This window comes from Dasypus novemcinctus, chromosome 6 (assembly GCF_030445035.2).
Source record: "Dasypus novemcinctus isolate mDasNov1 chromosome 6, mDasNov1.1.hap2, whole genome shotgun sequence".
In the NCBI taxonomy this organism is placed as follows: Eukaryota; Metazoa; Chordata; class Mammalia; order Cingulata; family Dasypodidae; genus Dasypus; species Dasypus novemcinctus.
Window position 1 is genome coordinate 78,189,753 of NC_080678.1, and position 27,741 is coordinate 78,217,493.

The 27,741-nt window shown below is 45.2% G+C and overlaps 1 protein-coding gene across 8 annotated transcripts in view; it reads left to right on the forward strand.

The window, feature by feature from the left end:
* Positions 1 to 1,948: 1,948 nt before the first annotated feature.
* The window catches only part of HKDC1 (hexokinase domain containing 1), a 58,915-nt gene continuing 33,122 nt past the window's right edge, over positions 1,949 to 27,741 (forward strand). The window contains exons 1-9 of one of the 8 annotated variants that reach the window (XM_058298952.1): positions 1,967 to 2,060; positions 2,284 to 2,459; positions 3,010 to 3,124; positions 4,020 to 4,188; positions 9,831 to 9,993; positions 16,600 to 16,748; positions 16,838 to 16,957; positions 22,368 to 22,463; positions 23,903 to 24,002. In XM_058298952.1, coding sequence (XP_058154935.1) covers positions 4,126 to 4,188; positions 9,831 to 9,993; positions 16,600 to 16,748; positions 16,838 to 16,957; positions 22,368 to 22,463; positions 23,903 to 24,002 — 691 coding nt within the window. In that variant the 5' untranslated portion in view covers positions 1,967 to 2,060; positions 2,284 to 2,459; positions 3,010 to 3,124; positions 4,020 to 4,125. Of the gene's footprint in view, positions 2,061 to 2,283; positions 2,460 to 3,009; positions 3,125 to 3,851; positions 4,189 to 9,830; positions 10,054 to 16,599; positions 16,749 to 16,837; positions 16,958 to 22,367; positions 22,464 to 23,902; positions 24,003 to 27,741 lie in introns of those variants that run through there. The other 7 variants (XM_071215835.1, XM_004470545.4, XM_058298953.1 and 4 more) reach the window with 7 other exon arrangements.

Genomic DNA, 27,741 nt, shown 5'->3' on the forward strand with positions numbered 1-27,741 from the left:
AAAAAAAGTATTTAGGGGAAATGGCAAACCAAATATGTTAAAAGCTTATCTAGAATGTCTGGAGTCCATGCTAAAAGCTTACCTAAGATGTGGAAGATATATATGCTAATTCAAGCCTATTGAGAACTGAAACAAAGGGACCATTTGGCCCTTCCTCCCTGTATAAAAGACATTTCAAACTCTTGTTCGGGGCTCGGGATTCAAACAGAAAGCTCCCGAGTCCAGTCGGCCATCAATAAACCATTTTTCCTTCTCAAAATCATTCCTGAGTCCTGGCCTCTCTATATGCAAATAATTGAACCTCTCTCAAATTCTATAACAACACAAGAAAAAGAAACACAGATTCCTGGTGCCGCTGATAAGAGTAGAAGTGGTCACAGAAGAACACATAGTGAATGAACACAGAGAGCAGACAACGGTGGGGGAGGGGGGAATAAAAAAAAGGTCAACAAGCAAAAATTAGTAATGTTTCTGTACACTAATATTGAACAATCTGAGAAGGAAATCAGGGGAAAAAATTCCATTTACAATAGCAACAAAAAGAGTCAAATACCTAGGAATCAATTTAACCAAAGAAGTACAGGACCTATATGCAGAAAACTACAAAACAATGCTAAAAGAAAACAGTGAAGACCTAAATAAATGGAAATACATTCTATGTTCATGGATTGGAAGACTAAATATGGTGATGATGTCAATCCTACCCAAACTGATTTATAGATATGATGCAAAACCAATCAAAATTCCAACAGCCTACTTTACAGAAATAGAAAAGGCAATTTCCAAATTCATTTGGAAGGGAAAGTGCATCCAAAATAGCCAGAAGCATTCTAAAAAAGAAGCACGATGTGGGAGGACTTTCACTGCCTGACACTGAAACATATTACAAAGCTTAAGTGGTCAAAACAGCATGGTATTGGCATAAAGATAGACACATCGATCAGTGGAAGAGAATTGAGAGTACAGAAATAAATCCTCACCTCTATGGCCAACTAGTTTTCAACAAACCTACCAAAGTTATGTTAATGGGACTAAAGTCATTTAGTTTTACCAGAGGAGGCTACTGTCAACTCCTCCCAGTGAGGGAGGAAAGGGATGCATATGGATACACGTTTGCTGAAGGGGCACTGGCCAGAGAAAAGTGGTCTGGGGTCTCATTGTTTCATTTGAGGGTTTTACTCAGAGGTCCTGTTGTCTTGTGTATCACTCCACTTCCTATGGTGTCCAGTGGCCCCAGGCCTGGAGGCATTTGGCTTCAATTTCTCCAGAGAACAAATTCTCAGTCTCCTGAGTGTGTGTAGGGAGTTGAGAGTAGTCACCCATTGCTCTAAGTGGAAGGGGGGCATCTGGGTCTCTAACTGCTTTTATTATACCTTTAGCCAATGTCCTGATTTCAGCCTCATGTCTCACCCCTTGCCTTTCTGAGGTATCTGGGCCTCCAATTACTGAGTGTTTACAAATGTCATCAGCCCACTTCTCAGCTGAATTGCTCTCTGCAGGCACTGAAGTTTCATTGTTTCCTCTGCTAAGCTGTTACTTCTCTACAGCTCTCTGTCTCAAAATTGTGTTAACATCTCTTCTTTTTTTTCTTTTTTCTTTTTGTTTATTGACCACAGTGCCCTTTCATTTCTCTTTGTTCTTCTGGTTTTTGCCATGCTTAACCAAAAGTCTCATTTATTTATTTATTTAACACTGCTATTTTGTGGAATTGAGATTGTAATTACTCTGAAAAATGTTAAAAGCAACATGAATTGCATTTCTTTATATGGCTTCTCTTTCCTTGGCATGAGTTTTACAAATAGGCTCATATGTACAGTTGTGTAATTGATTTCTTCATGTCTTCTCTTGGCTTAGGAATAAACCTATTAAAAATAATCAGCAGCATTCTTTTGAAACTTGCTGAGGTTAACATTTTTGCTTCCTCTGTGCTTGCGCCCATAGCAACACCATAGTAACTCTAACTACTGGCAGGGTTTGGAGGTTTCTACATTGACTTTCTCTGATGGAAGTTTGCTCTCTCACACACTCCGATTCTTTTGAAGCATCTGGAACACCATCAGGTCAGACCGATTTATGTTATGGACAACTTAACTCTGGGTTTAACGTCTAAAAGAATATGGGCAGATTTCAAGATCTATTTTCTTTAGTAACAAGAATAGGATTTTTACAAAATTCTTAATTGTTTTCCAGTTTCAGTAAATGGACCTGGTACTTTGTAATGGTCTAAGGTCATGTTGTTTTCACTGAATGTACTGAAAGGAGCGCATGCATTTTTATCTGAAGGGACCAAATGGGATGAGAAGAAATAGGAATTTTCAGAAGATATACCTAGCCAATGAAGATTTAAATTCAAGAGATGTTTTCTGAGCGTCCTCTGTGGGCCACTCGCTTTTCCTTTCCCATATGTGAGCTCATTTATTTTCATTCTTAACGATAAACACTGAGGTTGCTATGAATAGGTAAGGACTCAATGCCTTTGTTTTCTGTTATGGCAAAGCCAAAATGGGAATCTAGGTTTCGTGTGCCTTCCACTGTGCTACTGGGGTTTGGTCAGTCTTCAGCAACTTAGGTCCCATATTTTCCCTGTGCTTTGCTCCCAGGTTGGTGAGAGCCAGTATAGTGGCTAAGCATGAGCTCTGGAGCCAGGCTGCTTGGGTTCAAATCCCTATGCCAAAACTCACCCTCTGGACTCTATGCCTCAGTTTATCCATCTGTAAAATGGGGAGAATAATAGTTGCTGTGGGAATTAATTTTGTAAAATACCTAGTAAATACTATATAAATGTTTGCTAAATAAATAGGTCTTATTGGACTTCTAGTCTTCCCATCAAGCTCAATACTTTAAAGGAAAACAAGCAGTATTTTTAGTTTTGTGTCCTTTGTCCAGTGGCCATTGTAACCTCTTATCCCTATGTTGAATAAGCCAATGAGAGTTGGTGCTGTACAGCACTGCAGAGGTTACTTTTTAAATGGGTGAATTAAGACAAATAATGCTATCATTCATGGGCAGGTTACCTTCTCCAAGATGTTCTCCTTGGCCAGCACAGACTTGGGAAGAACACTCCCATTTCAGAATACCAGCAATTCCAAATGGAATGAGAAGCAGATGGTTTTGAGACCTGAAGGTAAACTTTTGCTTGTTTGTACAAAGTTTAGAGTTTGTTGCCTGAGGGGCAGACAGAATGGTTTCTCAATCTGAGAAACAGTTTTATAGCAATCTGAAAAAATCACCCTCCCCCAGCCCCTGGGCCTTTGTGTCAAAAGCAGGTACCAGGTAGGAACAAAAAACATTGGGATGCCCAACACTGGATTCCCAGCAGACATTCATTAAAGTCTCGTTGGTTGCTACTTTTAAGGAGGCGTTTGGTTAGTTTTGGGGAAATTGTGGGTAGGAATTCCTTCGTTTGGCTTTTTGTCCCACCGAGAAGTCCTTGTTGACGTGATAATCTCTGTACCATTAGCTATGAGATCTGGTCTGTTAGCTGTGAGAGCTCATCTGTCACAAATGGAGGAATTTGTACCAACATTTTTTTTTCTCTATTTTTTTTTTAATGCTACATTCACCATTCTTAAAATCTCCCTGACCAGGGCAATGCTTTAGTCTTAATGAAGACAGTGCTATAGTGGGCTGGAAGTCATGTAGTTGTATCCCTGGGCTGAGGAGAAAAGGACTGAAGAGAAAAGTCGTAGGTCTGGAAATTTGCAGAGCAGTTCAAGTGGTCGAAAGTTGGCTTTGTTAAGTGCCCAACTTTTCAGAGATTTTCCTCGCCTCAGTGGGCTTGGTGGAGCTCTAGTTTGAGAGTGTTGCTTAGCAATGAGATTTTGTGGCACCCGACTCTCAAATGCTCAAGCAACCCATCAATTCCCTGCCTCCCCCTCCACCAACCCTCCTCTGCCATCCAAAGCCTCATACTAGATAATTAAGTATGTGTCAGAGGGAGGAACCAGAGAGAGAGGGCAAAGTTTAATAATTGAACCAAGCAGGCTGGGAGAATTCAGTCCTAGCATCTCGTTCCCCAGGAAGTCTCCCGGCTTGAGCTGAAAGCGAGCAGAACCCCGGAGCTGTGGGAGCCAAACGCCACACAGAAATCTCTGCCCATCTCAGGAGAAACCGAACTTGGGGAAAATGTTTGCAGTACACTTGATGGCATTTTACTTCAGCAAGCTGAAGGAGGATCAGATCAAGAAGGTACGGACTCAGCAGAGCTGAGAAATGCCTGGTTCGTTCTTCACTGACAAAACTAACTAATACCCTACTACATCAAAAAGGATTCGAGAGAGCATATTATAAAAAGATACAAAGATCTGTAAAAACCACGTAGAGGGGGAAGAGGAAGTAAATCCTCCATACCACTGGGCACTGCATTACTGTCCTGAATCTTGAATTTTACTCAGAACTTCCTGACAGATCCGGAAGGCGATGAGGAGAAAGCTTCAGGAAGCTTAAAGAGATGTGTGTTTGATATGATATAAGTGATGTTTGGGAGATAGGCTACAAAGAAAAGGAGAGTCATTTTTAAAGAAGTTTTAAGAACTTTTGACACAGATCTGATTATTGATGTGCTTGAAAGAGTATAAAATGGGCACCATGAGAGGTGTGCATTTTAATGTACAATAATTGCCATATTTGTTCTTGGCGTGGGCTATTTGCCAAGGGGTCTGCTGTTAATGGTGTACTTCTCCCCCTCCCCCCGCCCTTTTATTTTTAATCAATAAACTTGTCTACAAAATTTATTCCGAGGTGGGATGATAAAACATGGTCAGGGCTGAACAGGGCCATCAGGATTCTCTCTTTGGAAGCCTGGAATGTTCCAAGCCTGGCACTCTGGTATGTAGCATTTCTTAGTTTACAGATAACAGAGGTTCTCCTGAAAGGAGGATTTGCCCAAGGTCACCCAGATACTTATGTTGGAACCTGGATTAAATCCAGATCGGCTGGCTCCTCTTCCAGCATTCTTTCCATACGCTGCGATGCCTCTCTGCTTTGCCGGTTGAGAGGAAGCACGGTCGCTTACAGTCCTTGTGTGCTTGGTGGGATAAACTCCCATGACACTTTATTAGAGAGTTGGGTGAGCAGTTAAGCAAATGCTTAAAAAAATATAAATCAGATTTCTTCTGTCTTTATTTTCATTTGTTGATTAGATTCATGAAACCCTCTGCTGGCTACTTAAAAGATGAAAAAGTCCTATATAGTCCTGCTCAAGAATTAACTTTCTCTTATTACTGCCTCTTTAATGAAAGATGCAATGTACATGGTGTCTCTCCAAACCCCAAGATCTTTGGAACCTCGACACTTTTGGCTCCACAAATCCATTTCTGTTTCTTGAGCCCTTCATAAAGTGGCTGACCTTTCGTCACGCCCTAGGGCAGGACGAGTTTGTTCAGCAGCCCTCGTGCGGGCTCTGGAGGCCCCTTTGACTGGAGGTGCAGCCTCCACTGGTCTGTTCCGGTTCCAGGGGGGCAGGGTGTGAGTGTCAGCCTTTGTCAATGCTCAGAGCTGATCTCACACCCTCCCCACCACCCACCTTCCTAAGTTAGGACGCTTGTGAGAGTGAACTGAGCAAGGGGATCAAGGAGCATTTTGCAGCCACCTTAAGCAGGGGTCTGGAGTGGTGTGGGAGGTTGGCCCATGGGTTGCTGGAGTGAGTCATGGGTTCTGAGAGCACTGCAATCATTCACTCCTCTGCTGGTGAAAAAACACACCTGGTCAGAAGGCATGGGGCAAAACAAAAAACAGCACAATGCACACAGAAGGCAGGAGGTGCTTTCTCTCTCCCTGTGGTCAGATAGTCAGTTCCCTTCTGAGTTTCTGTGCTTCCTCCCTTGTCAAGATCCCTTGCATTCTTGCCTGCAAAGGTTACTATTCAGGCACTGGAACAACTTTAAAAAACCCTCCGATATGAACATTTTTAAAAACAAAAATAAAAAAGTAATGAAAGAAAAGAGAAACCACTCCGTTTCTTTTCCAGTTCAATATATTGACATTATTTGACCTATTGATAACATTAGGTTGGGCCTGGTTGCTGACCTGCAGATTTTTGGTAAGAGAAGGAATGCTTACGTTTTCAGTGTGTATTTTTTTTTTTTTACAATTTAGTGAGTCAACATTACGAAAAGTAGAAATGTTATCTTTCACAAACAATGTCATGTTTGCTGGATGAAAGCCCTTGTCTTTTTTCATGGTGTATGTTTTCACAGTTTTACTTATAATGTCCTTATAGTTTTGAATCTTTCTTTCTTTACTTATTGTTATATTGTAACCGCTTATCAACATTTTCCCATTGTCTTCATAATTATCATTTTAATGTCTTCCTAATAGTAAATCAAGTGGACCTACCATCATTTATTTAACCTTTTCCCTCTTTTTGGTACTTTCAAAATCATTTTTCGCAATTAAAATATTACTAGGATAAATATTTGTATATATCTAATGTCGTCCACATTTAAGATTATTTCCTGAGGATAGAGTCCCAGAAGTGAAATTGCTGAGTCAAGAGTCTTGAACCTATTTATGACTCTTGATACATGACATGAGACCTTTGTACTAAGTGATCTTTGAGGTCCCTTCCAGTTGGCACATTCTGTGAGCCAACAGCTTTGAGCTTTACATTTTTGAATTTCTCTTCCTAAGTTAAATGTGCTGCTTGTTGGCTCTCTTATTTAGAAGGTAACCCACGTTATAGTTTGTGAGACACTCCCAAAATGGCCTTGGTTTTTTGCATCACGAGTACCTCCTTAGTGCCTGGAACATGTGTCTCTGGTTATACATGCCCAAAGTCACTTGCTTGGCTTTAAAAGAAAGCTTTTTTTGGTCCCAACATATGATTCACTCTTCCCTTTTAGCTATTGTACAAGGTGCTATGGAAGATACAAGGAATAATCAAGAAACGGTCGCTAACTTGACTGTTTTTTCTCCTGTTAAATTTTACCTCACAAACAGTGCCCTCAAAGTTACCGAACCCTTACTTGCATGGAAAGGATGGCATTATGAGCATGCCCAGAGAAGCTCTTTATACTCTGGGGCCTGAGCAAAGATGAGAAGTAGGTTCAGAAGCACTGTCTGCGGGGTTTTGGAATGATGAAGGGTCAAGTTCAGTTCCTACATAGGGCATCTCTCCCTTCCCAATGGCCAGTAACTTGAGTCAGGTCCCTTCCATCCAGTTTTCTCCATCTGAGTATGGTTGTGCCAACCAATTAGAGATAAACAGACTCAGCATGAGCAGGAAGCCCTTAATGAAGCATGACCTGGTTATATCACATCCTCTCAAATCTGCTTAAAGCCCTATTGTCCTTTCTTGTTAATGGTTCTATGACGTTTCCTCTGGCCTCCAAACCTCTGGAGCCCATGCCATTTTATTGGCACGGGTCTCTGCACTGGCACTGGACTGAGCTAGGTCCCTGTGACCTCTGAGCCCTGGTTTGTGACTGGTCCCTGCTTTCTTTTTTTTGTGGCTGGGTCCCTGCTTTCTTTTTTTTTTTTTTTTAAAGATTTGTTTATTTTTATTTCTCTCCTCTTCCCCCCCACACCCCAGTGTCTGTTCTTTGTGTCTATTTGCTGTGTGTTCTTCTTTGTCCCCTTCTGTTGTCCGCAGCTCGGGAATCTGTGTTTCTTTTTGTTGTGTCATCTTGCTGTGTCAGCTCTCCGTGCGGTGCCATTCCTGGGCAGGCTGAACTTTCTTTTGTGCTGGGCGGCTCTCCTTAACGGGGCGCACTCCTTGCATATGGGGCTCCCCTATGCGGGGGCACTCCTGCGTGGCACAGCACTCCTTGCGCGCATCAGCACTGCGCATGGCCAGCTCCACACAGGTCAAGGAGGCCCAGGGGTTTGAACCGCAGACCTCCCATGTGGTAGACGGATGCCCTAACCACTGGGCCAAGTCCGCTTCCCCCTGCTTTCTGATAAAGGTGATAGCCTCTATTTTTGGTACATCTCTTTGGCTCATGGATCACAGATGAAGCTGTGAACTAAAACCAGGTGGGGTGGGGGTGGGGCAAGAAGTCTAGAGACTGCTTTATAGTTCCACTTCTGCCACTTAGCAGCTCTGCCTAATGATACTTAATGACCCTGAGCCTTAGCTTCTTCATCTCTAAATTAGGAACAATAATTTTGGCCTTACTTGGCTGCCTTGAGAGATTAGATGAGATTAGATGAGACGTCCTTCATGAGAGTATTTTTTGGCTGCAACTTGTGGTCTTAGATAAAAGTGTGGGGACAGACTTCCTTGGGATCAAGCCTCCTTGAGTCCTGGATGGGTGGAGAGGGCTCCCAATAAATACAAAACATGGGTGGCAAATACATAGTGCATAGGCCACTCTCCCTCCTCCTGCTCCCATCGGTGACCCATCACTGCATCTTTCCAATTGAGCCTGGGGAATCCAGGTTGCCATCACCATCTTAGCAGTTAGCACAGGGGAGGAAACTTCTGGTGTCCTTGATGTTATCCTCAGCTGGATTGAGCACAGCCATAGTGATCTTTATTACTTCCCTCCACTGAGACTGTGGTCCTTTGCCCTGATTTCCTGCTTATTTTCATTTATTTGAGTGACATCCATTCATCTCCAGTAGCAATGTGAGCTGGCTTTAAAAATTAAACTTCAACTAAATTAGAACAACCGCAGTTAAAAGAAAATGAAGATTTTTAGATTTTTCATTTAGGTTTTAGAGATTGCAGCGCAGCTGAAAACTGAACTTAACTCTGAACAGAGCAGCCAATAAACAAACATGTTTGGATATATATTTTCATCATCGGATAAAAGAAACCTTCCATGTTTAAGAGTCTAAGATTAAGCTAAATCCAGTCTTTTCTAGTGGAAAGCAATGGGACAATGGTGGGGACCCTGAATGAGAAATTAGAAAGCCTGAATCCTTAGTTTCTGCCCCTACATTGTCCCAACAGAAAAATGAGGGAATTATTTTTCTCAGAGTTTACCCTTCAGAGGAAGCTTGTATTAGTCATCCAAAGGGGTGCTGATGCAAAATATCAGAGATTGGTTGGTTTTTATAAAGGGTATTTATTTGGGGCAGGAGCTTACAGATACCAGGCCATAAGCATAAGTTACTTCCGTCATCAAAGTCTGTTTTCACATGTTGGAGCAAGAGGCTGCTGATGTCCGTGAGGGTTCAGGCTTCCTGGGTTCCTCTGGGCTCAGCTCCTCTGGTTTCTCCTCAAGGTCACCTGTAGACTATTAGGCTTTCTAGACTTTGCCTCTGTCCACAAGGTCAGCTGTAGACTATCAGGTGAATGACTGTCTCTCTCCCTGGGGTTTCTGCTGTGTCTAAGGAGCCGTCTCTATTCCTCTGTGTTCTTCTCCTGGCTCAGGTCTTCTCTTCCCAGGGCTTGCTTCTCTTTCCTCTGTGTGCTTACTTCCTGGGGCTCCAGCTTAAGACTTCAGCATCAAACTCCACCATCAAAACTCTACCATCAAAAACCCTCAACTCTGTCATTTGCCATGTCTTTTATCTTGGTGGGTGGGACTCAGTGCCCTAATGACATGGCCCAGTCAAAGCCCTCATCATAATTCAATCATGCCCAGGTACAGACCAGATTGCAAACATAATCTAAGATCTATTTTTGGAATTCATAACCATATCAAACTGCTATAAGGCTATAAATCCCCACCTCTTTAGCCTTCTATTCCATTCTGTTCTCTCAGCTCCTCTCTTCGTCCCCCACTTGATGCAGTATTAGGCAGGAAGCCTTTGGGAATCCATATCACAAAGCTGTTCCCAGAGTCCAGAGTGCAGCTTCACGATGGGAGTGGGGTTTACAGCCTCGACTGGAGGGCAGGTGCCCCAGCAGCCAACCCTGCTCACTCCGGCGTCTGTTCCAGGTGGACAGGTTCCTGTACCACATGCGGCTCTCCGATGAGGCCCTTCTGGATATCATGTCACGGTTCCAGGCTGAGATGGAGAAGGGCCTGGGCAAGGACACCAACCCCACGGCCACAGTGAAGATGCTGCCCACCTTTGTCAGGACCATTCCTGATGGTTCGGGTGAGTGGGCCTGGGGACTGTCAGGGATCCTGATCCCCCTGGCTCCCTCTTGACTGATGGGTACGTGAAGTTTGCTCCTGGACCCCTCTTTCCTCTCCACATTCTCTCTTCCCACCTCCTTGGCTCTCTATGCTTCTGTCTTACTGAATACCTTTTGGTTGCATGAGCAAACGTACCTTGCTTTCTCTCTGCCCACCTTGCCCTCACACATTGTCTCCTTTCTGCTGTAGCATCCTTCTCCAACTTAGCCTTTGACCTCCATGCAGAGGTCACTGCCTCCATCTAGCAGCATGTCATTTTGGGTTAGGTGCTTGTCAGAGGACTCATCACCCTGAAGGTCGGATATGAGAATGTCCCCATTGGACCAACAAACAAAGAGTCTGTGTCTCATTCACCACAGTATTCTGAGCGACTAGCATAGAGCCTGATGCATACTAGACCCTCAAACCCTTGTTGAAGGAATAATAAATGGCATTTCCCTCTCAGGCATCTAGATTCTAGGATATGGAATGCAGCATGATGTAGTAGAAAGAATATTAAAGGATAATTCAGGAAACCTGGGTTCTAGGCCCAGCTCTGTCATTCCTCAGTGACCTTAAACAACTTTGTCTGTAAAATGAGTAGGCCTATCAGTATCCTATGACTGCTATAATGAATTACCACAAACTTAGTGGCTTAAAACAAAACACATTTATTTGCTTACAGCTCTGGAGCTCAGAAGTCCAAAATGGGTTTCACCAGGCTCAAATCCAAGTGTCCCCAGGGCTGCATTTCTTCTGGAGGCTGTCGGACAGAATCTGTTTCCTTAACCTTTCCATTTTCTAGAGGCCACCTGCATGCCTTGGCTTCTGGCCCCCTTCTTCCATCTTCAAAGCCAGCAGTGTAGCATCTTCCAGTCTCTCTTTGACTCTGACTCTTTTTCCTCCCTCTTCCACTTACAAGGATGCATGTGATTTATGTCGGGCCCACCTGGATATTCCAGGATAATCTCCCAATCTCAAAGACAGCTGATTAGCAACTTTGATTCCCCTTAACCATGTAACCCGACATAGTCATAGGACCCAAAGGTTAGGATGTGGACGTCTTGGAGGGGAGTGGGGCTATTATTTTGCTCATCACAGCCTAGAACACTCCGAGGGGATCTATGGGATCTCATCCAACTCTTCCATTCTTAGACTCTGGGCAGAATCATGAGAGGGAAAGGAACTGATGTTTACTGAGCCCCTACTGTGGCTGCAGAATATTTGGGACTCACTGTCTCACATAATCTATAAGAATCCTGTGTGTAGCTATTATAACTAGGTCAGACGAGAACACTAAGCACTAGTGTCAGGATGCCAGTGCCCAAACCAAGCTCCAGCAGGAACCTTTGGGCCCTTAAAGGAGCAGGGCTGAAGTCTGGGAAGCTTTCAGGGGGTCCTCAATTGGGTTAGCTGGCTTTGGGGGCCCCCCAGGGCAATATGCATATCTAAATTAGCTTGGCTCTGCTGGTTGCAAAGTCCTTGGGAAAATGTGATGGGAAAAGCCTTGTTCCCTTGCTGGTGGGTGGGTGCTAGGGGTGAGCTGTGCCTCACGGGGGGGGGGGGGGGGGGGGGGGATAAACTTTGGACAGAGGCAGTCCTACTTTGAAATCTCAGCTCAGTCCCTCAGGGATTGAGAACCAGGGGCCATGGTTCTTGACGGGTCACCTATGGCCATGTGGAGGAAGTACACATGTTCCCTGACTCATGCAGGTGTGGGAGCATGGGGCCACCAGGGCTAAGTTCTCCTGATTTCCTGTGCTGTGGCTCCTCCTCCAGATACAGACAAGGTGTGTCCCCAGAAACGGGAAAGTGGCCTTTGATGATCTGACAGCTGCAAGGACAGAGTGTAACTTCCTTGTGCTGGCTGCTTCAGGAGGGTTTAGAATTGAAACCAGGGAAGCAGATTTGGCTCAGTGGATAGAGCATCCACCTACCACATGGGTGGTCCAGGGTTCAAACCCAGGGCTTCCTGACCCATGTGGAGCTGGCCCACGCACAGTGCTAATGTGTGCAAGGAGTGCCCTGCCATGCAGGGGTGTCCCCTGCATATGGGAACCCCACGTGCAAGGAGTGCACCCCGTAAGGAGAGCTGCCCCACACGAAAAAGGTGCAGCCTGCCCAGGAGTGGTGCTGTACACATGGAGAGCTGATGCAGCAAGATGATGCAACAAAAATAATACAAATGGACTCAGAAGAATACACAGTGAATGGTCACAGAGAGCAGGCAACTGGGGGGTGGAAAAAGGGGAGAGAAATAAATAAATAATAAATCTTTAAAAAAAAAAAGGAAGTGAAACCAGGAGTTTTAGAAACTCCCTCCTCCTCAGGCCATGAGACACCTGCCCGCTTTCTTTGCTATGTCCTCAGAAGCTCTCACCGCATCGTAAATCACACTAGTGATTCTGATGCAGTGAGGGCCCTGGGTCCTGATGTCACTAATGAATCAGGTGTCCTTGGCAAAGTGCCCTGTGCTTATTAGCAGAAAGCCATGGTTAGTCCGCCCTACCACCTTGCAGAGTTGTTAGGATCCAATGAAGTCAAGTGGATGGAGTGCTTTGAAATCTCTAAAATGCTGCCCCAAGTCCTCAATAGCTCTTTTGAGTTGGTGACATAATTTCATGACTGCTAACAGAAACAAAAAACTATGGGAAGCGGACTTGGCCCAGCGGTTAGGTCATCTGTCTACTACACGGGAGGTCCGCGGTTCAAACCCTGGGCCTCCTTGACCCGTGTGTAGCTGGCCCTTGTGCAGTGCTGATGTACGCAAGGAGTGCTGTGCCATGCAGGGGTGTCCCCGCGTAGGGGAGCCCCACGCTCAAGGAGTGTGCCCCATAAGGAAAGCCGCCCAGCGTGAAAGAAAGTGCAGCCTTTCCAAGAATGGCACCACACACACAGAGAGCTGACACAACAAGATGATGCAACAAAAAGAAACACAGATTCCCGTGCTGCTGACAACAACAGAAGTGGACAAAGAAAAATACGTAGCAAGTAGACACACAGAACAGACAACTGGGGTGGGAGGGGGGAAGGGGAGAGAAATAAATAAATAAATAAATCTTAAAAAATAAAATAAAATTCTTCTTATCAGTTGGATCTTCCAATTCAGAAATGTATACAGAGTTTCCAGAGGAATCCTTCTGAGTTTCCCTGCTCTCTGTAGTTTATTCTCCTTTCATCTGAGTCCACTCATGATGGGGTAAACCTGCTTGAGACTCAGTGACTGCCCAGCCCTTTAGTTGAGGAGCTGTGATTGACTGTTCTTAATTAGATAAGGGCCTTAAAAGTGTGTTATCACTGTGCCGTCTCCTCTACCCATTGTGTGACTATAAGGATGATTATGATTTCATAAGCCCAACCTGGCTGCTTCTCCTTTGGCCTCCATCTCCAGCCAGGCCTCCCAGGACCAGCCCAGACATGCACTAGGACTGGGGAGGCTATTTGGTTAATAATTGCTCCAAAGGCCCTGGTGGCCCCATTGCTGCTGTGGTCCTCTCCTTCTTCCTGGGCAACCCCCTTCCTCCCATGGCCATTGAGCCTTTTCTTGGGCGTCAGAGTTGTTGAAGGGATCACATCACAGGGTTTCCATGAAATAGCATCTTGAGTCACTGGAGCGTTTCCATGCAGACGACACAGGGTCTGCATCACCTCCAACCTGGATTGTGGCACAGGAACCTCCTCTTGTAGTTTTGAAACTCTTCAGTCCATTCCTGGATGGTACTGGCAGCGTTTTCCCAAAATCCCAATCAGAGCCCTTTCCGTGGCTCCCTGCCACTTTCTTGTATAAAGCTACCAACCAAATTCTGTCACAGCCTTCCTCCTTCCTCAGACTCACAACCCACCATGATCTCTCTGCCCCTCATTCCTTTGCTCATGACTTCCTTTCCTTGAGCCATCCATGTGCCTACTCCACTGTCCAGCTGGTCAACTCCCTTTCATCCTTCAACACTCAGCTGTGTATCAACTCCCTTGGGGAGCTGCCTTTGACTCTTCTGATTTAGCTGCCTCTCCCTGTGCTTATTTACTTGCCTGCATCCCCAGTAGACTCCCCAGGGAGCCCATGGTCTTTTACTATTGTATCCCTAGCATAGGGCATACAATATGGCACAAGGTAGTTGCTCAGTAAATGTTTGCACATGGATTGTGTGATTTACCCTACTTTATATGCAGTATGTATGAAAGCATCTCTTGCTTGGTACATCACAAGTGCCTAATAAAAGTTGCAGGGGAAACAGATGTGGCTCAACCAACTGGGCTCCCATCTACCACATAGGAGATCCAGGGTTCAATGCCCAGGGCCTCCCGGTGAGGGCAAGCTGGCACACATAGAGTGCCTGCCCTGTGCAGAAGTGTGGCCCCACTCAGGAGAGCCACCCTGCATGGGAATACCACCTTGTGTGGGATGCCGCTCTGCACAGGATGCCAGCTGACATGGAGAGCTGGCACAGTAAGATGACGGAACAAGAGACAGAGGAGAGAAAATAAGAAGACATAGCAGAACAGGGAGATACGGTGGTACAAGAGAATAATCGCTTCTCTCCAACTCTGGAAGGTCTGGGGATCAGTTCCCAGGGCCACCTAATGAGAATACAAGCAGACACAGAAGAACACACAGCAAATGGACACAGAGAGCAGACAATGAGGGGAACGGGGTGTGTGTGTGGAGGGGAGAAATAAATAAAAAATAAATCTTAAAAAAAAAGTTACCTAGGGTGAATGCCCTGGATTCCCTCATCTAATAATGAATAGCTCCTTTAGGCTCCTCTCAGGGCTGCTCTGGGAAGATAAGACTCTCCATACAAACAAAAGAAGGAGCTGGCTATAAGTTAGGACTTGAATCCTTTAACTGTGCCCCGCAGAGCAGCAGCAGCAGCAGCACCTGGGAGCTTGGCTGGAAATGCAGAGTGTCAGGCCTCACTTCCACGGCCTCACAAGCTGCATTTTAACAAGATTTTGGAGATTCTCAAGCACGTTAAAGGCTGCAGAGCTCTGCTCTAACTGCTCTGGCAATCTGGCCACCAGCTCTTTGTTTGCCAGGAACTAAGAAACCTACCCAAGCCAGGGCAAGGAAAGGAGAATGGTTGTGGGAGGACGCTGGGAGCAAGAAGGGGGACCGATGGGGTCTCATGGGAATCCGAGGGCAGCGACCCTGGCACATGCAGGCCTCAGGGGGCCTGGGACTTGGACTTTTCTTCCCCGTGATTTCAGCTGCATGTGGCCACCTTGGCTGCCCAGCTGATCTGTCTTTTGGGACCCTTTTGTTTTAGTTTTTACCACCTCCTAGCAATTTCCCTGTATTTTTTACTTCTTGTTCCACAGGGAGTGAATCTGATTGGTCAGCAGACCCCTTAAATCCAGGCACTGAGGCTGGAATCCCATGGTACAAAACAAGGCCACCTAAGCGCTAGGATTTGTGGGCTTGTTGGTTCAGGGTTTTCGCCCCTGACTTCCCATCCCATTGTGTGGCTGGGTCCTGGGCAGGAATTCTGGCCGGGTTCTGGGGAGGAGGCATCAGAGCGGGCTGCCTCATACACGGCCTCATTTCCGTCTTGTTATCAATAGCATCTGCCTTAGTTTCCTGGGGCCGCTATAACAGGTACCACAAACTGGGTGATTAAAACAATAGAAATTTATTCTCTCGCAGTTCTGGGGGCCAGAAGTCTGAAATCAAGGGTCAGCAATATCAGTTCCTTTCAGAGGCTCCAAGGGAGAAGCCTTTCCTACCTGTCTCCTAGCTCAGGTGGTTCCCAGCAGTCCTTGGCCTTCCTCAGCTTAAAGATGCGTCACTACAGTCTCGGCCTCCATCCTCACATGGCATTCTCCACAGGGCATGTCTGTGTCCCTGTTCCCTCTTCTAAGGGCAACAGTCATCGGCTTAGGGCCCACTCTAATCCAGTACAACCTCATCTTAACTAATGACTTCTGCAAAGATATTTCCAAGTAAGGTTACACTGTGAGGTTCCAGGTGGACAGGAGTTTTGGGGGACTCTACTTAACCAAGTACTGCATCTGTCTGGGGGCAGGCTGGGGCATGCTCCATTTTCTCCTTTTGGTGTGACTCTGGACTAAAAAGTTAAATATCCTTGCCATCTTAAGGGCCATCACTGGGTCTCCGTCTCCCTTAGCTCCTACAGGGCTTTTCCTCTGCCCCTCCTATTGATGGGGCTTGTTTCTTCCCTGCACATGCTTCTGCTTTCTCCTCCAAGCCTTTATCCACCTTTGCCCTTGCTCCACATGCTCGGAGTGCCAGCTCTCTCTTCCCTGTTGTGGCATGCTAGAATCCGCTCCACCCTCAAGGCGCTTTTCTGAAGTGGGTTCACATTTGTCTTTTCCAAATGAACATGCATGTTCCCTACAGCATGGTCCAGTGAGAAGGGCTCCCACTGTGGAGTTGGATAGGGACTGTACCCCATTTCTGTTCCTTACAGCGAAGGCTGTAAATGACGGCACTTGGAGCCTCAGCAAACGGGGATAATGATACCTATTTTATGTGAGATTCTAAGGTATTTCTATGTCCAACTTCTTGTACAGAGCTTATCATATAATAGAACTCAATAAATGGAGCTTTTTTTTTTTTTTGTAATAGAACATGGGGAGTTTCTTTCTCTGGATCTTGGAGGATCCAAATTTCGAGTCTCGAAAGTGCAAGTCTCTCAAGAAGGGAAACGAAATGTCCAGATGGAGAGTCAGTTCTACCCAATGGCCAATGAAGTTATCCGAGGGAATGGCTCTGAGGTACCTGGGTGGGGCGGGGGAAGGCCTTGGCAGCAAGGTTCCGGGTACTCGTGCCTTATTCCAGGTCCTTTGCTTTCTCTCCTCTGCAGCTGTTTGAATACGTAGCTGGCTGTCTGGCTGATTTCATGGAAACCAAAGATTTGAAGCACAAAAAATTGCCACTTGGCCTAACCTTTTCTTTTCCCTGCAGACAAACTAAACTGGAAGAGGTAAGGCTGTTTGGGCAAGGAGCTGGGCAGGAGCTGGCGTCGAGGGCTGGCGAAACAGGAGTGTGTGGGAGTCAGGCCGGGCTCAGGAACGCAGCTGGGGTTTTCTTGTTTATCTTTTTCTTTTTTAAATTATGAGGTGGAAATATGAGGCAGAGAACTTACTAACCCAGCTGCCTCGACTTCATACTTAACATGGGCACAGCACAAGTCAGTGGGGTGATTTTCATGCCTTAGCTCGGTTACTTCAAACCTTAGTGTGCATTGAAGCACCCTAAAAAGCTTATTAAATATGATTCCTGGGACCCACCCTGGAGTTACCTAATCAGTGGGTCTGGGATAGGACCCTAAATTTGCATTTCTAACAGGTTCCCAGGTGGTACCCATGGTCTGGGGACCACATTTATTTATTTATTTATTTATTAAAAGATTTTATTATTTATTTATTTTATTTATTTAATTCCCCCCTTCCGGTTGTCTGTTCTCTGTGTCTATTTGCTGCGTCTTGTTTCTTTGTCCCCTTCTGTTGTCGTCAGCGGCACGGGAAGTGTGGGCGGCGCCATTCCTGGGCAGGCTATACATTTCTTTCACGCTGGGCGGCTCTCCTTACGGGGGCGCACTCCTTGCACGTGGGGCTCCCCTTCGCGGGGGACACCCCTGCGTGGCGCGGCACTCCTTGCGCGCGTCAGCACTGCATGTGGACCAGCTCCACACAGGTCACGGAGGCCCGGGGTTTGAACCTCGGACCTCCCATGTGGTCGACAAACGCCCTAACCACTGGGCCAAGTCCGTTTCCCTGGGGACCACATTTAGATGCACCGACACACCTGCCTAGAGTAAGAGCTGAGAGGCTGAGGGAGTCTTTAGGAGAAGGACTGGGGGAATCAGTCATTGGGGTGAAAGTGTTACTGAGCAGACACAGAGCTGGGGGTATAGAGTCTCAGCTATACCACGGGAAAGGCAGGGTCTCTGGTAATTGGTCTCTGTGTCCCTCAGTTTTTCAATTTGTAAACAGGGTGAAGCTAAAGCTGAGCCTGAGGGAATCTGTGAAAATAAATAAGGGAATATGCAAAAGGACTGTGAGCTCCTGAGGCCAGGAATCAAGTCTCCTTGGGTCACTTCTGTCTGGGGTGGTGTTTTCTGGTCTCCTGCACACACCAGTTACAACATCCAGGTGACAGTCCAGTCGTGGCCCACCTCGTTTTGGGCCTTTGGATGTTTTTGATATTGTTGGATTGAGCCATTTACTATGCGGAACAGTGGAAAGGGAAAGGACTTTAAGGCTCCACGCTGAGTCATGGCTCAGCACAAACTGTCCCCTTGGACAAATTGCTTAACTTCTCGAGCCTCTTGTTTTCTCATTTGAAAGCAGGGATGGTAATATGTATTTGCTGGGCGGAGGTGATGCTTCCACAGAGCATAGGCAAGTGGCCCGCCCTGCGCCTGGGGCAGGCGTGGTAGCCACGGGGTTACCGCCACCACCTCTGTACTACTAATCTCTCTGTGCATTTGTGTCTTGTCCCCAATTCAATAGCATATTTTTGGAGGGCAGACACTGTTTTGTATAATTCTTCCCCCCCACCCCTAGAGTCTCTAGCTCACCATTCTGTATTTAATAGGGGCTTGATAATGATTGGACCATTGAAAGGTGCAGTAAAACTTAGTTTTTAAAAATTCCGTTCAGTAAGATTTTGCTATCAATTATACAGGGAATGAGCTGAGGTTTACCTCTTCATTCATATATAAAGAAAGAATTAAAGATAGTGCAAAGAAGATCGCAGGGAATGTTCACATGAGGTGAAGTGGAGTTTTGCGCTGAGGTGTCATTATCTTTCCTGGCTGGATGAGCAGAGGCTCCAGCACTGACTTGTCCAAGTCTCAGGAGTCAGTAGAGGAAGTGCAGGGAGGAGTCAGGATCAAGCCTTGGTACCAGATTCTGTAGTGCAGGTGGCAGGGTAAGAGTATGCCGGCTGCACACCAAATATTTAAACACCTCTTACTCTTCTCAAGCTCAGGCACAAAGACGCTATGAAGAAGGATGAAAATTCTCAAGCTACACTGTGGGAGCTCATTAGACTTTGAGAATCAAACTTATACATTTTCTTACACATTTACACGGAGGGGTAAATCTATGATTTGTCTATCAGGAATTTTGGCCTTTATCTAAATGCCATTAAATACCCACCAGCATCTTGCTAGTATACTAATGGCTTTTGTACTCTACCTTGGAATTTTTTTTCTTCTTTATTTTCTTTTAAATGTTACATTAAAAAAATATAAGTTCCCCATATACTCCCTATCCCCCCCACCCCACCCCTCCCACATCAACAACCTCTTCCATCATTGTGGCACATCCACTGCACCTGGTGAATACATTCTGGAGCACCATTGCACCACATGGACAGTGGTCCACATTGTAGTCCACACTCTCCCCCAGTCCACCCAGTGGGCCATGGCAGGACACACAATGTCCAGCATCCGTCCCTGCAACACCACCCAGGACAATTCCAAATCCTGAAAATGCCCTCACACCATATCTCTTCTTCCGTCTCCCTACCATCAGCAGCCACCATGGCCACCCTCTCTACATCACTACTACAATTTCTTCCCTTACTAATGACAAGAGTTCCCCAGCAGAACACCAGTAAGTCCACTCTAATCTATACTCTATTCCTCCATCCTGTGGACCCTGGGAAGGTGATGTCCAGTCCCCCTCTATATCAAGAGGGGGCTTATGTTCCACATGGAGGATGGATGCACTTCTCCTGCTTACAGTTGTAGGCACTCTTGGCTCCCTGATGTGGTGGTTGACCCTCTTCACCTCCCTATCAGCTGGCCAGGGTAAGTCCAACAAACCAGAGGGTAGGACCTGCAAGTCTGCTGGGGCCCAGGGCCTGGCTGTCACATGGACAGTCCAGAGATTCAGGTCTCCTGAGTATACACCAACCCCAGCACCAACCACAGGTCCGGTAAAAGTAACAGAAGAGGCATGCGCAGAAAGGTCATATCTGAGTCCAACTCCATCACACTCAGGAGCACAAACTCCAAAGTAGGACCCACTGACATGGCCCTGAACTTCAGAGCCACCTGCCATGACTGTCGGACCTGTGGGTCTCTGCAGCCCTCAGGAGAACCTGCACCTGGGTCTCCATCTACCTTGGCTGTCTCTGTCTACCTTGGATTTTGATGCTGTGTCTTGCACCATGGTAAATTCTTTATGTGCATTATCTCATTAAAATCCCGAAACAACAAAATAAAGTAGATAAAGTTATTATCTCCATTTAGTATTTGAGGAAAACAGTAGCTCAGAGAGGTTAAAAGACTTGCATAAGACCACACAGCCAACAGTGTCTTAGTCTAAGCCTGTAAACTCCCAACTACACTGCCTTTCCAGAAAGGCACTGCTCTAGAACTTTGTTTAAAATGTCACCAGTTGGGAAGTGGATGTGGCTTAACCAGTTGGGTGCCTGCTTACCACATGGGAGGTTCTGGGTTCGGGTCCCAGTGCCTCCTAAAGAAGACAAGCAGAAGCTGCACCCACCGCAATGAGCTAGACGCTGCACCGCTGCAACGAGCAGATGCCCAAATGAGCAGATGCTCCAAGCCAGCAGCTGCCACAGCCCGTGTGGAGTGGATATGGCTCAGGCTGTCAGGCACCTGCTTCCCATGTGGAGGTCCTGGGTTTGGCTCTAGGTCCATCCTGGAGAAGGCGAGCAAACAATGAGCAGACAGACAAGAGAATCACCTGGGGGAGGGGGGATAAAAAAAAGTTACCAGGTGCCTGAAAGCATCTTGACCAATTTTGGGTCTTATTACAATAAGAATTTTCCAGTAACATTTAAACAAAAGAAATGCACTTGATTATGTTGAGGAAAGAGGAAATCCTTTTCTTCACTGAAGTCTACCTGATTACTTATATTTTACAAAATTTCCTCCCAAACTGCCCTTTGGTAAAGTCTAAAGATAAATAGAAAATCCTCAACCAAAGAAACTCATTAGTTATAATAACTGATTGTAGGCTCATATGAATGTAATCCTGACTCTCCTACCAATGGGGATTTTGTGAGCTCTAAAATAAGAGCTCTTGGAGAAGGTGGGGGCTGCTCACCAGGCAAGTGCAGAAGGAAAGGGAAGCCTTCGTTAGGATGTGTGATTAAGAGGGCCTCTTCGAGCAGCTAAAAATGATTAAAAAGGATAAGAGGATTTGAATTAAAAAGAGGAAGTCACTTTTTAAAAAATGAACTACCAGAAAAATCTTAACCAAAGAAATTTCTTTTTGTGCATGTGGCTTTTTTTAAAATGTAAAAGTATATACTTCTTCAAGGTAAAAAAAAAAAAGGAGAGTGAGAGTTGAAAATTTTAAAGAAAAAAATAGAAATCTCCTCTAGTACTAACTCTCTGAAATACCCACTGCTGTAATTGTGGGGTTTTCCTTTCAGTCCTATATTATATATAATGTGCTTTTTATTTTTTTTGTTGTTACTTTTTTTCATAGAGTTATATCACAAACACTTCTCTTCTGCCCCGTGTAACTCCCCACCAAAATGTCCCACACTGTTCCTAGCACCCTTTCACTTCCCTAACAGGTGAAGCAGGATCTGTTACCACATCCTATGAAGGCGGCAGCTAGGGAGAGCTACCACTGGGTGGCGCGATGGTGCAGTAAAAAACCCTGGCGGCCGGTCAGGAATCAGAGACTTTGAGTTCTAGCTGGGCTCTGTCCTGTCCCTCACAGCGAGACCTTGAGTAATGACATAATTCTTCTCTATATCTAGGTTTCCTAATCCATAAATTTAGGGGACTGGAGGAAGTATGGTCAGGGAGTTTGCAAACTTGGGTTCAGGCATTCTAGATTGTGTGGCCTTGGGCAAGTCTTTTAACCACTAAGTTCTCTTTCAATCTGAAAAAGTTAATGATTATCTGCTCTTTCAGGTGTGAAACTCCTGGGAAACACTATTTGTAGATGACTGGTCATACACATTAAGAAACTTTTTTCTAAGCTGAAATTAAGTTCCCAAAGGATCCCTGTTTTTTTGGACCTGCCAAGCCATTCATTTAGCACACATAATATGCATCTATCATGTAGTGTTTTCATCAGAGTCTTCCTGAGAAAGATGCAGGGAAATGATAGTTTCATTTTACAGATGAGTTAACTGAGGCTCAGAGAGGTTAAATGACTTGTCCAATGTCTCATGAGTCCTGACTCTTCAGCAATTGTTCCTTCTGCCATTATGAAATGAGAGTTATAAAGATGCTTAAATTATTAGGTAAGTGCTCTGAAATAAGGGCCTCTTGAAAGAATTGGGGTGATTCAGTCTGAAGAAGAGATGGCCAAGGAAGATGCACTTAAAGCAGCTGACATTCACATCCGGGAGCCTCCTTTATTTTGACTGGATCCAAAATCTTCCCACAGGGTGTCCTGCTTTCATGGACGAAGAAGTTTAAGGCACGGGGCGTTCAGGGAACAGATGTAGTGAGCTGTCTGACCAAAGCCATGAAGAAACACAAGGCAAGGAATTCTCCTCTGCGGGGGGTGCTCTCCCAGTCCCTGTTCTTTCTCTGGGTGGGGTCTTGGGCCAACCTGGAAGGAGAATCTGGAGGTTTCAGTCTCGGGAAGGTCTCACTGCAGTACATGTGCAGTCAATTTGGATGAACTCCTGATGAGCCTTGACATGTGGAGCTTGTTCCAATCACCCTTGAAAGGTGACCCCACACTTCCCTGACAGTCCCCTCGGAGAGTCACAGTTAGACCAGATGCTATGTATAATGCTCCTACCCCATCCTCACCAAACCTTAAGATACCACTTCCTTTCCAGTCTCACCCGCATCTCAATTCGTTGAATGTCTCTGTTTGATAAATATATTTTAAAATGTAAATACTTGCAAAAGCAAAACATGCTTCTTACAGAGCTGGAAAGTACACAAACATATCTAAATTGCCCAGAACCCTAACAATGAGAGGAATTTTTTTTTTTTTGTTTTTTTTTAAAGATTCATTTATTTATTTAATTTCCCCCCTCCCCTGGTTGTCTGTTCTTGGTGTCTATTTGCTGCGTCTTGTTTCTTTGTCCGCTTCTGTTGTCGTCGGCGGCACGGGAAGTGTGGGCGGCGCCATTCCTGGGCAGGCTGCTCTTTCTTTCAGGCTGGGCGGCTTTTCCTCACGGGCGCACTCCTTGCGCATGGGGCTCCCCCACGCGGGGGACACCCTTGCGTGGCGCGGCACTCCTTGCGCGCATCAGCACTGCGCACGGCCAGCTCCACTCGGGTCAAGGAGGCCCGGGGTTTGAACCGCGGACCTCCCATATGGTAGACGGACGCCCTAACCACTGGGCCAAAGTCCGTTTCCCGAGAGGAATGTTTTGATGTATACCTGGCCAGTCTTTTTCCTCTTTGACACTGGGATTGTGGTCTTTTGTAGCCTGCTTTTTTCTCTTCTTGTTTTCTTTGTGGGAACCTTGGTGCAATAACCCAAGTTGCCTTGGCAGAATGGGAAACCCAGATGGGAAACCCCTGGTGCTACCCATGGAGAGGATTCGGTTGAGGCTGCGCTTTCTGGTTCAGATGTCTTGTGGGTGAGGACTTTGGCATTTTCTCCTGGAAATGCCGTTTCTCTCTGGCTCAACATGTTTTCCTCAGTTCCTTCCCGGAGTCTCCCAAACAAGGGGCTGGAGTCCTCATATTTCCATTGCAAAGAGACTTTCTCCCACAAAGAGCATGGGTTCCCCTCTTCAGCCTCCAATCTGCTCTTTCTCCTCCCCAACCCCCCACAGCTGTGCAGAGGCCTGACCGTGGGTGAAGACCTTGTTTCCTCAGGCAGGCCCTGCAGGCAGTATCTGGTGATTGTCTTAACCAGTCACCCTCCCTGCTTTTGCTCCCTCTGTGGGAAAGATAGAAGGATAACACCTCCCTCCCACCCGCTGACACTCCCTGGAACTTGTGTTCCTGCAGGACTTGGATGTGGATGTCCTGGCCTTGGTCAATGACACCGTGGGGACCATGATGACATGTGCCTATGATGATCCCTACTGCGAAGTTGGTGTCATCATCGGTAACTCAAATTGACTTGTTTTTTTTTGGAGTCAGGGTGGGAAAGGGCTGGTTTGGGACTCAGTTTCAGCAAATGCTGAGTAAATTTTGTGGGAGGGGAGCTGGAACTTTCTATTTAGGAGAAGCAACATAGGGAAGAGAGAAAATACTACATGTGTTCATTCAATGAATGGATTCATGCTTACATGTGCCGGACCCCACGCTCCACACTAGATTCACAGTGGTGAGTTCATACTCAAAGGTTTCTATAATCACGGAACTTTCAGTGGTGTGGGTGTGTGTGAAAGAGAGAGGAACTTCCTAAACTGACAGGCTCTCAGTGCAGGTCGTGAGCAACGTGATAAAGAAAATAAAGCAGGGCGATGTGACGGGAGTGTCTGGCAGGGAGGTGATCAGGGAAGGCGCCTTTAAAGGGTGACGAACAAGCAGGGACCTCAGAGATGAGAAGGAGGGAGAAATGTGGAGCTGGAGGGAAGAGTCCTTGGCAAAGGAAACAGGAAGCACTTGGTCTCTGAGACGGGAATGAGTTAGGGGAGCTCAAGGAATCCTAAAAGGCTAAACCATGGCTCAGCCAAAGGGAGCGAAGGTGGAGTGGTAGGTGGTGCAGGGTCAGAGAGAGTGGGAGACACTGGGCAGATTGCTAGGACAGAGGATGTAAGTCACTGTAAGATCACCAGTTTTACTCCGATGGAGACAGGAAGCCCCTGGGGGACTCTGGGGAAGGGTGGGATAAAGAGGATGTGCACTTTTAAAAAGCTCATTTTGGCTGCCAGGGGGAGACTTGATTGCTGAGGGCAAGAGTGGAAGCAGGATGACTAGTTCATTGGCCACAGCACGGCCCAGATGAGAAGGGCTGATGGCTTGGACCAGGATGTAGTGGCGGAGGTGTCCAGGGGATGGACTCAGCACCTGAGCTGGGAGGGGTCCTGCCAGAGGGGGATCCACGGGTACAATCAAAGCAAATTTATCTCGAGTATCCTCCTCCCCCTTCCCGCCCCTTTACACTTGTTGGGAAAGTTCCCTGGATTGCATTTTATTATTTATTTATTTGGCAGATATATAGAGATATAGTCACATACTGTACGATCTATCCAAAGTGTATAATCAATGGCTTTTAATATAATCACAATGTTGTGCATTCATCACCACAAAAAATTTTAGAACAATTTCATTACTCCAAAAAGAAAAACTCCACACCCCTTAGCATTCCTTCCCTAGTCCTACATAATCATAAATCTAATTCCATCTTTATAAATTGATTTATGTTTACATTTTATATAAATGGAATCATATAATATATAGTACTTTGTGGCTGGTTTCTTTTACTTAGCATAATGGGTATTATGATATTAACATTCTATAGTATTAACATACATTTGTTCAGCTTCAAAGAAAAACGGTCTTATAAATGTAATTTTACCCATCTTTCTATTTCACATGAGGTCTTACTATCCTGTATAGTTCCCGGTTACAGCTATTTAGCTTTCCTTTTAGTAATATACAGGACCTTAGATTTTTCCTTTAAACCACTTTTATACCCAAATAATAGTCTTGCTAGTTACAAACATTATGTTGGGCTTTTACCTTTTCTATTCATTTCCAAAGATTAACACACATCCTTTCTACCAATTCTGCACAACACTCAGCTTTCCATTCTCTAACCTCATTCACTTTTCTGGACCCACATTCAAGTTAGTAAATCCATGGGATTATACAATGTATTTAGTTCATAGTAACACAGTCATACAGTTTTTGTCCTTTTGCGTCTAGCTTGCTTCCTCAACATAACATCCTCAAGGTTCATCCATGTTTTCATATGCTTTACAACTTCATTTCTTCTTCCAGTTGTATAACATTCCATCGTGCATATACACCACGCATCAGTTGATGGACACCTGGGTTGTCTCTAACTTTTGGCAATTGTGAATAACACCACTATGAACATTGATGTGCAGTTGTCTGTTCGCATCACTGCACTCAGTTCTTCTGGGTATATAACCAATAGTGGTATTGCAGGGTCACATGGCAATTCTATATTCAGCTTCTTCAGGAATTGCCAAACAGCCCTCCACAGTGGCTGTACCATTCTATATTCCCACCAATAGTGAATAAGTGCTCTTATCTCTCCACATCCTCTCCAACACTTGTAGTTCTCTGTCTTTTTGATAGTCGCCATTCTGATAGGTGTGAAATGGTATCTCGTTATAGTTTTGATTTGCATTTCCCTAATCATTAGTGATGTTGAACAGTTTTTCATGTATTTTTTTTGCTTTTAGTATTTCTTCTTTGGACAAATGTCTATTCAAATTTTTGCCCATTTTTTTTTTTACCCGCACCCCCCCTTGCAGCTTGCTTGCTGTCTGCTCTCTGTCCATTCGCTGCGTGCTCTTCTGTGTTTTTGCTTGTCTCCCTTTTTTGTTGTGTCACCTTGCTGAGTTGGCTCTCTGTGGTGCCTGCAGGCTTGGCGGTGCTCTGCAGTGTGCGCGCGAGCCTGCCTTCGCAAGGAGGTCCCAGGACACGAACCCAGGGCCTCCCGTATGGTAGATGGGAGCCCAGCTGATTGAGCCACAGCTGCTTCTCTCTTTTGCCCAGTTTTAAATTGGGCCACTTGTCTTTTTATTGTTGCATTGTAGCATCTCTTTATATATCATGGATATTTAACCCTTATTGGACATGGGATTTCCAAATATTTTCTCCCATTGAGTCAGCTGCCTTTTCATCCTTTTGACAAAGTCCTGTGATGTGTAAAAGTGCTTACTTTCGAGGAGGTCAATTTATCTATTTTTATTTTGTTGTGTGTGCTTTGGGTGTAAGGTCCAAGAAACCACCAATACCACAATGTCTTTAAGATGATTCCCTACATTTTCTTTTAGTAGTTGTATGGTCCTGGCTTTTATGTTTAGGTCTTTGATCCTGGATTGCTTTTCCTTAAATTCCAACAGTTCTCTCCTCAACCTGACTTTCCCCAACTACAGGGTGGGCTTGATCTGCCTTCCTGCATCTGCGGAATGGGATGGGCACGGTGAAGGAACAGCATCCTGTGTCTGTCCTTGAGACTATGTCTGGGGACCCACAATTGGGTCCATGCCTCCACAGGGTCCTCTCTTTTCTGAGAAAAGCGTTTGCGAATTATTATATTTAATTCTGCTTTTCTACATTTTTTAACCAATCAATTTTATTGATACATATTAATAAAACATACAATTCATCCATTCACATTTCTTATTTCTCCTTCTGGACTTTAAAATCCTCAGAACAGAGTATTAGCCAGGGGAAGATACGAGTTTTTAAATTTATATTTATTTTAAGCATTATACTGAGGCATAAAGATTTATTTAAAGGGTACAACTCAATGACTTTTAGTAAATTTACAGAGTTTTATAACCATCACCACAATCCAATATTAGAATATTTTCCATCATCCCTAAAAGATCCCTTATGCCCATATGTAGTCACTCCCCGATACTCAAGTTTTGAGACATTTTCTTGGAGTGATTTTGTATTTGAATAATGAACATTGCTTTCTTAAGTGATAGCTAATCACTATCAAAGATAAGGATATAGCAGTATGCTAGAAACAATTGATGGCAGGCCATGAGTAAAAATAGGTTTCCTATCAAGTAGAAAGTTAAGTAGCTAAAGGGAAAGGATTTTAAAAGCGACTGTGGGCTGATGAATTTTTTTTGTATTTACAAGGTTGGGTTAACTCATCTTCCTCTTTGAAAATGTGCTTTGTCAGC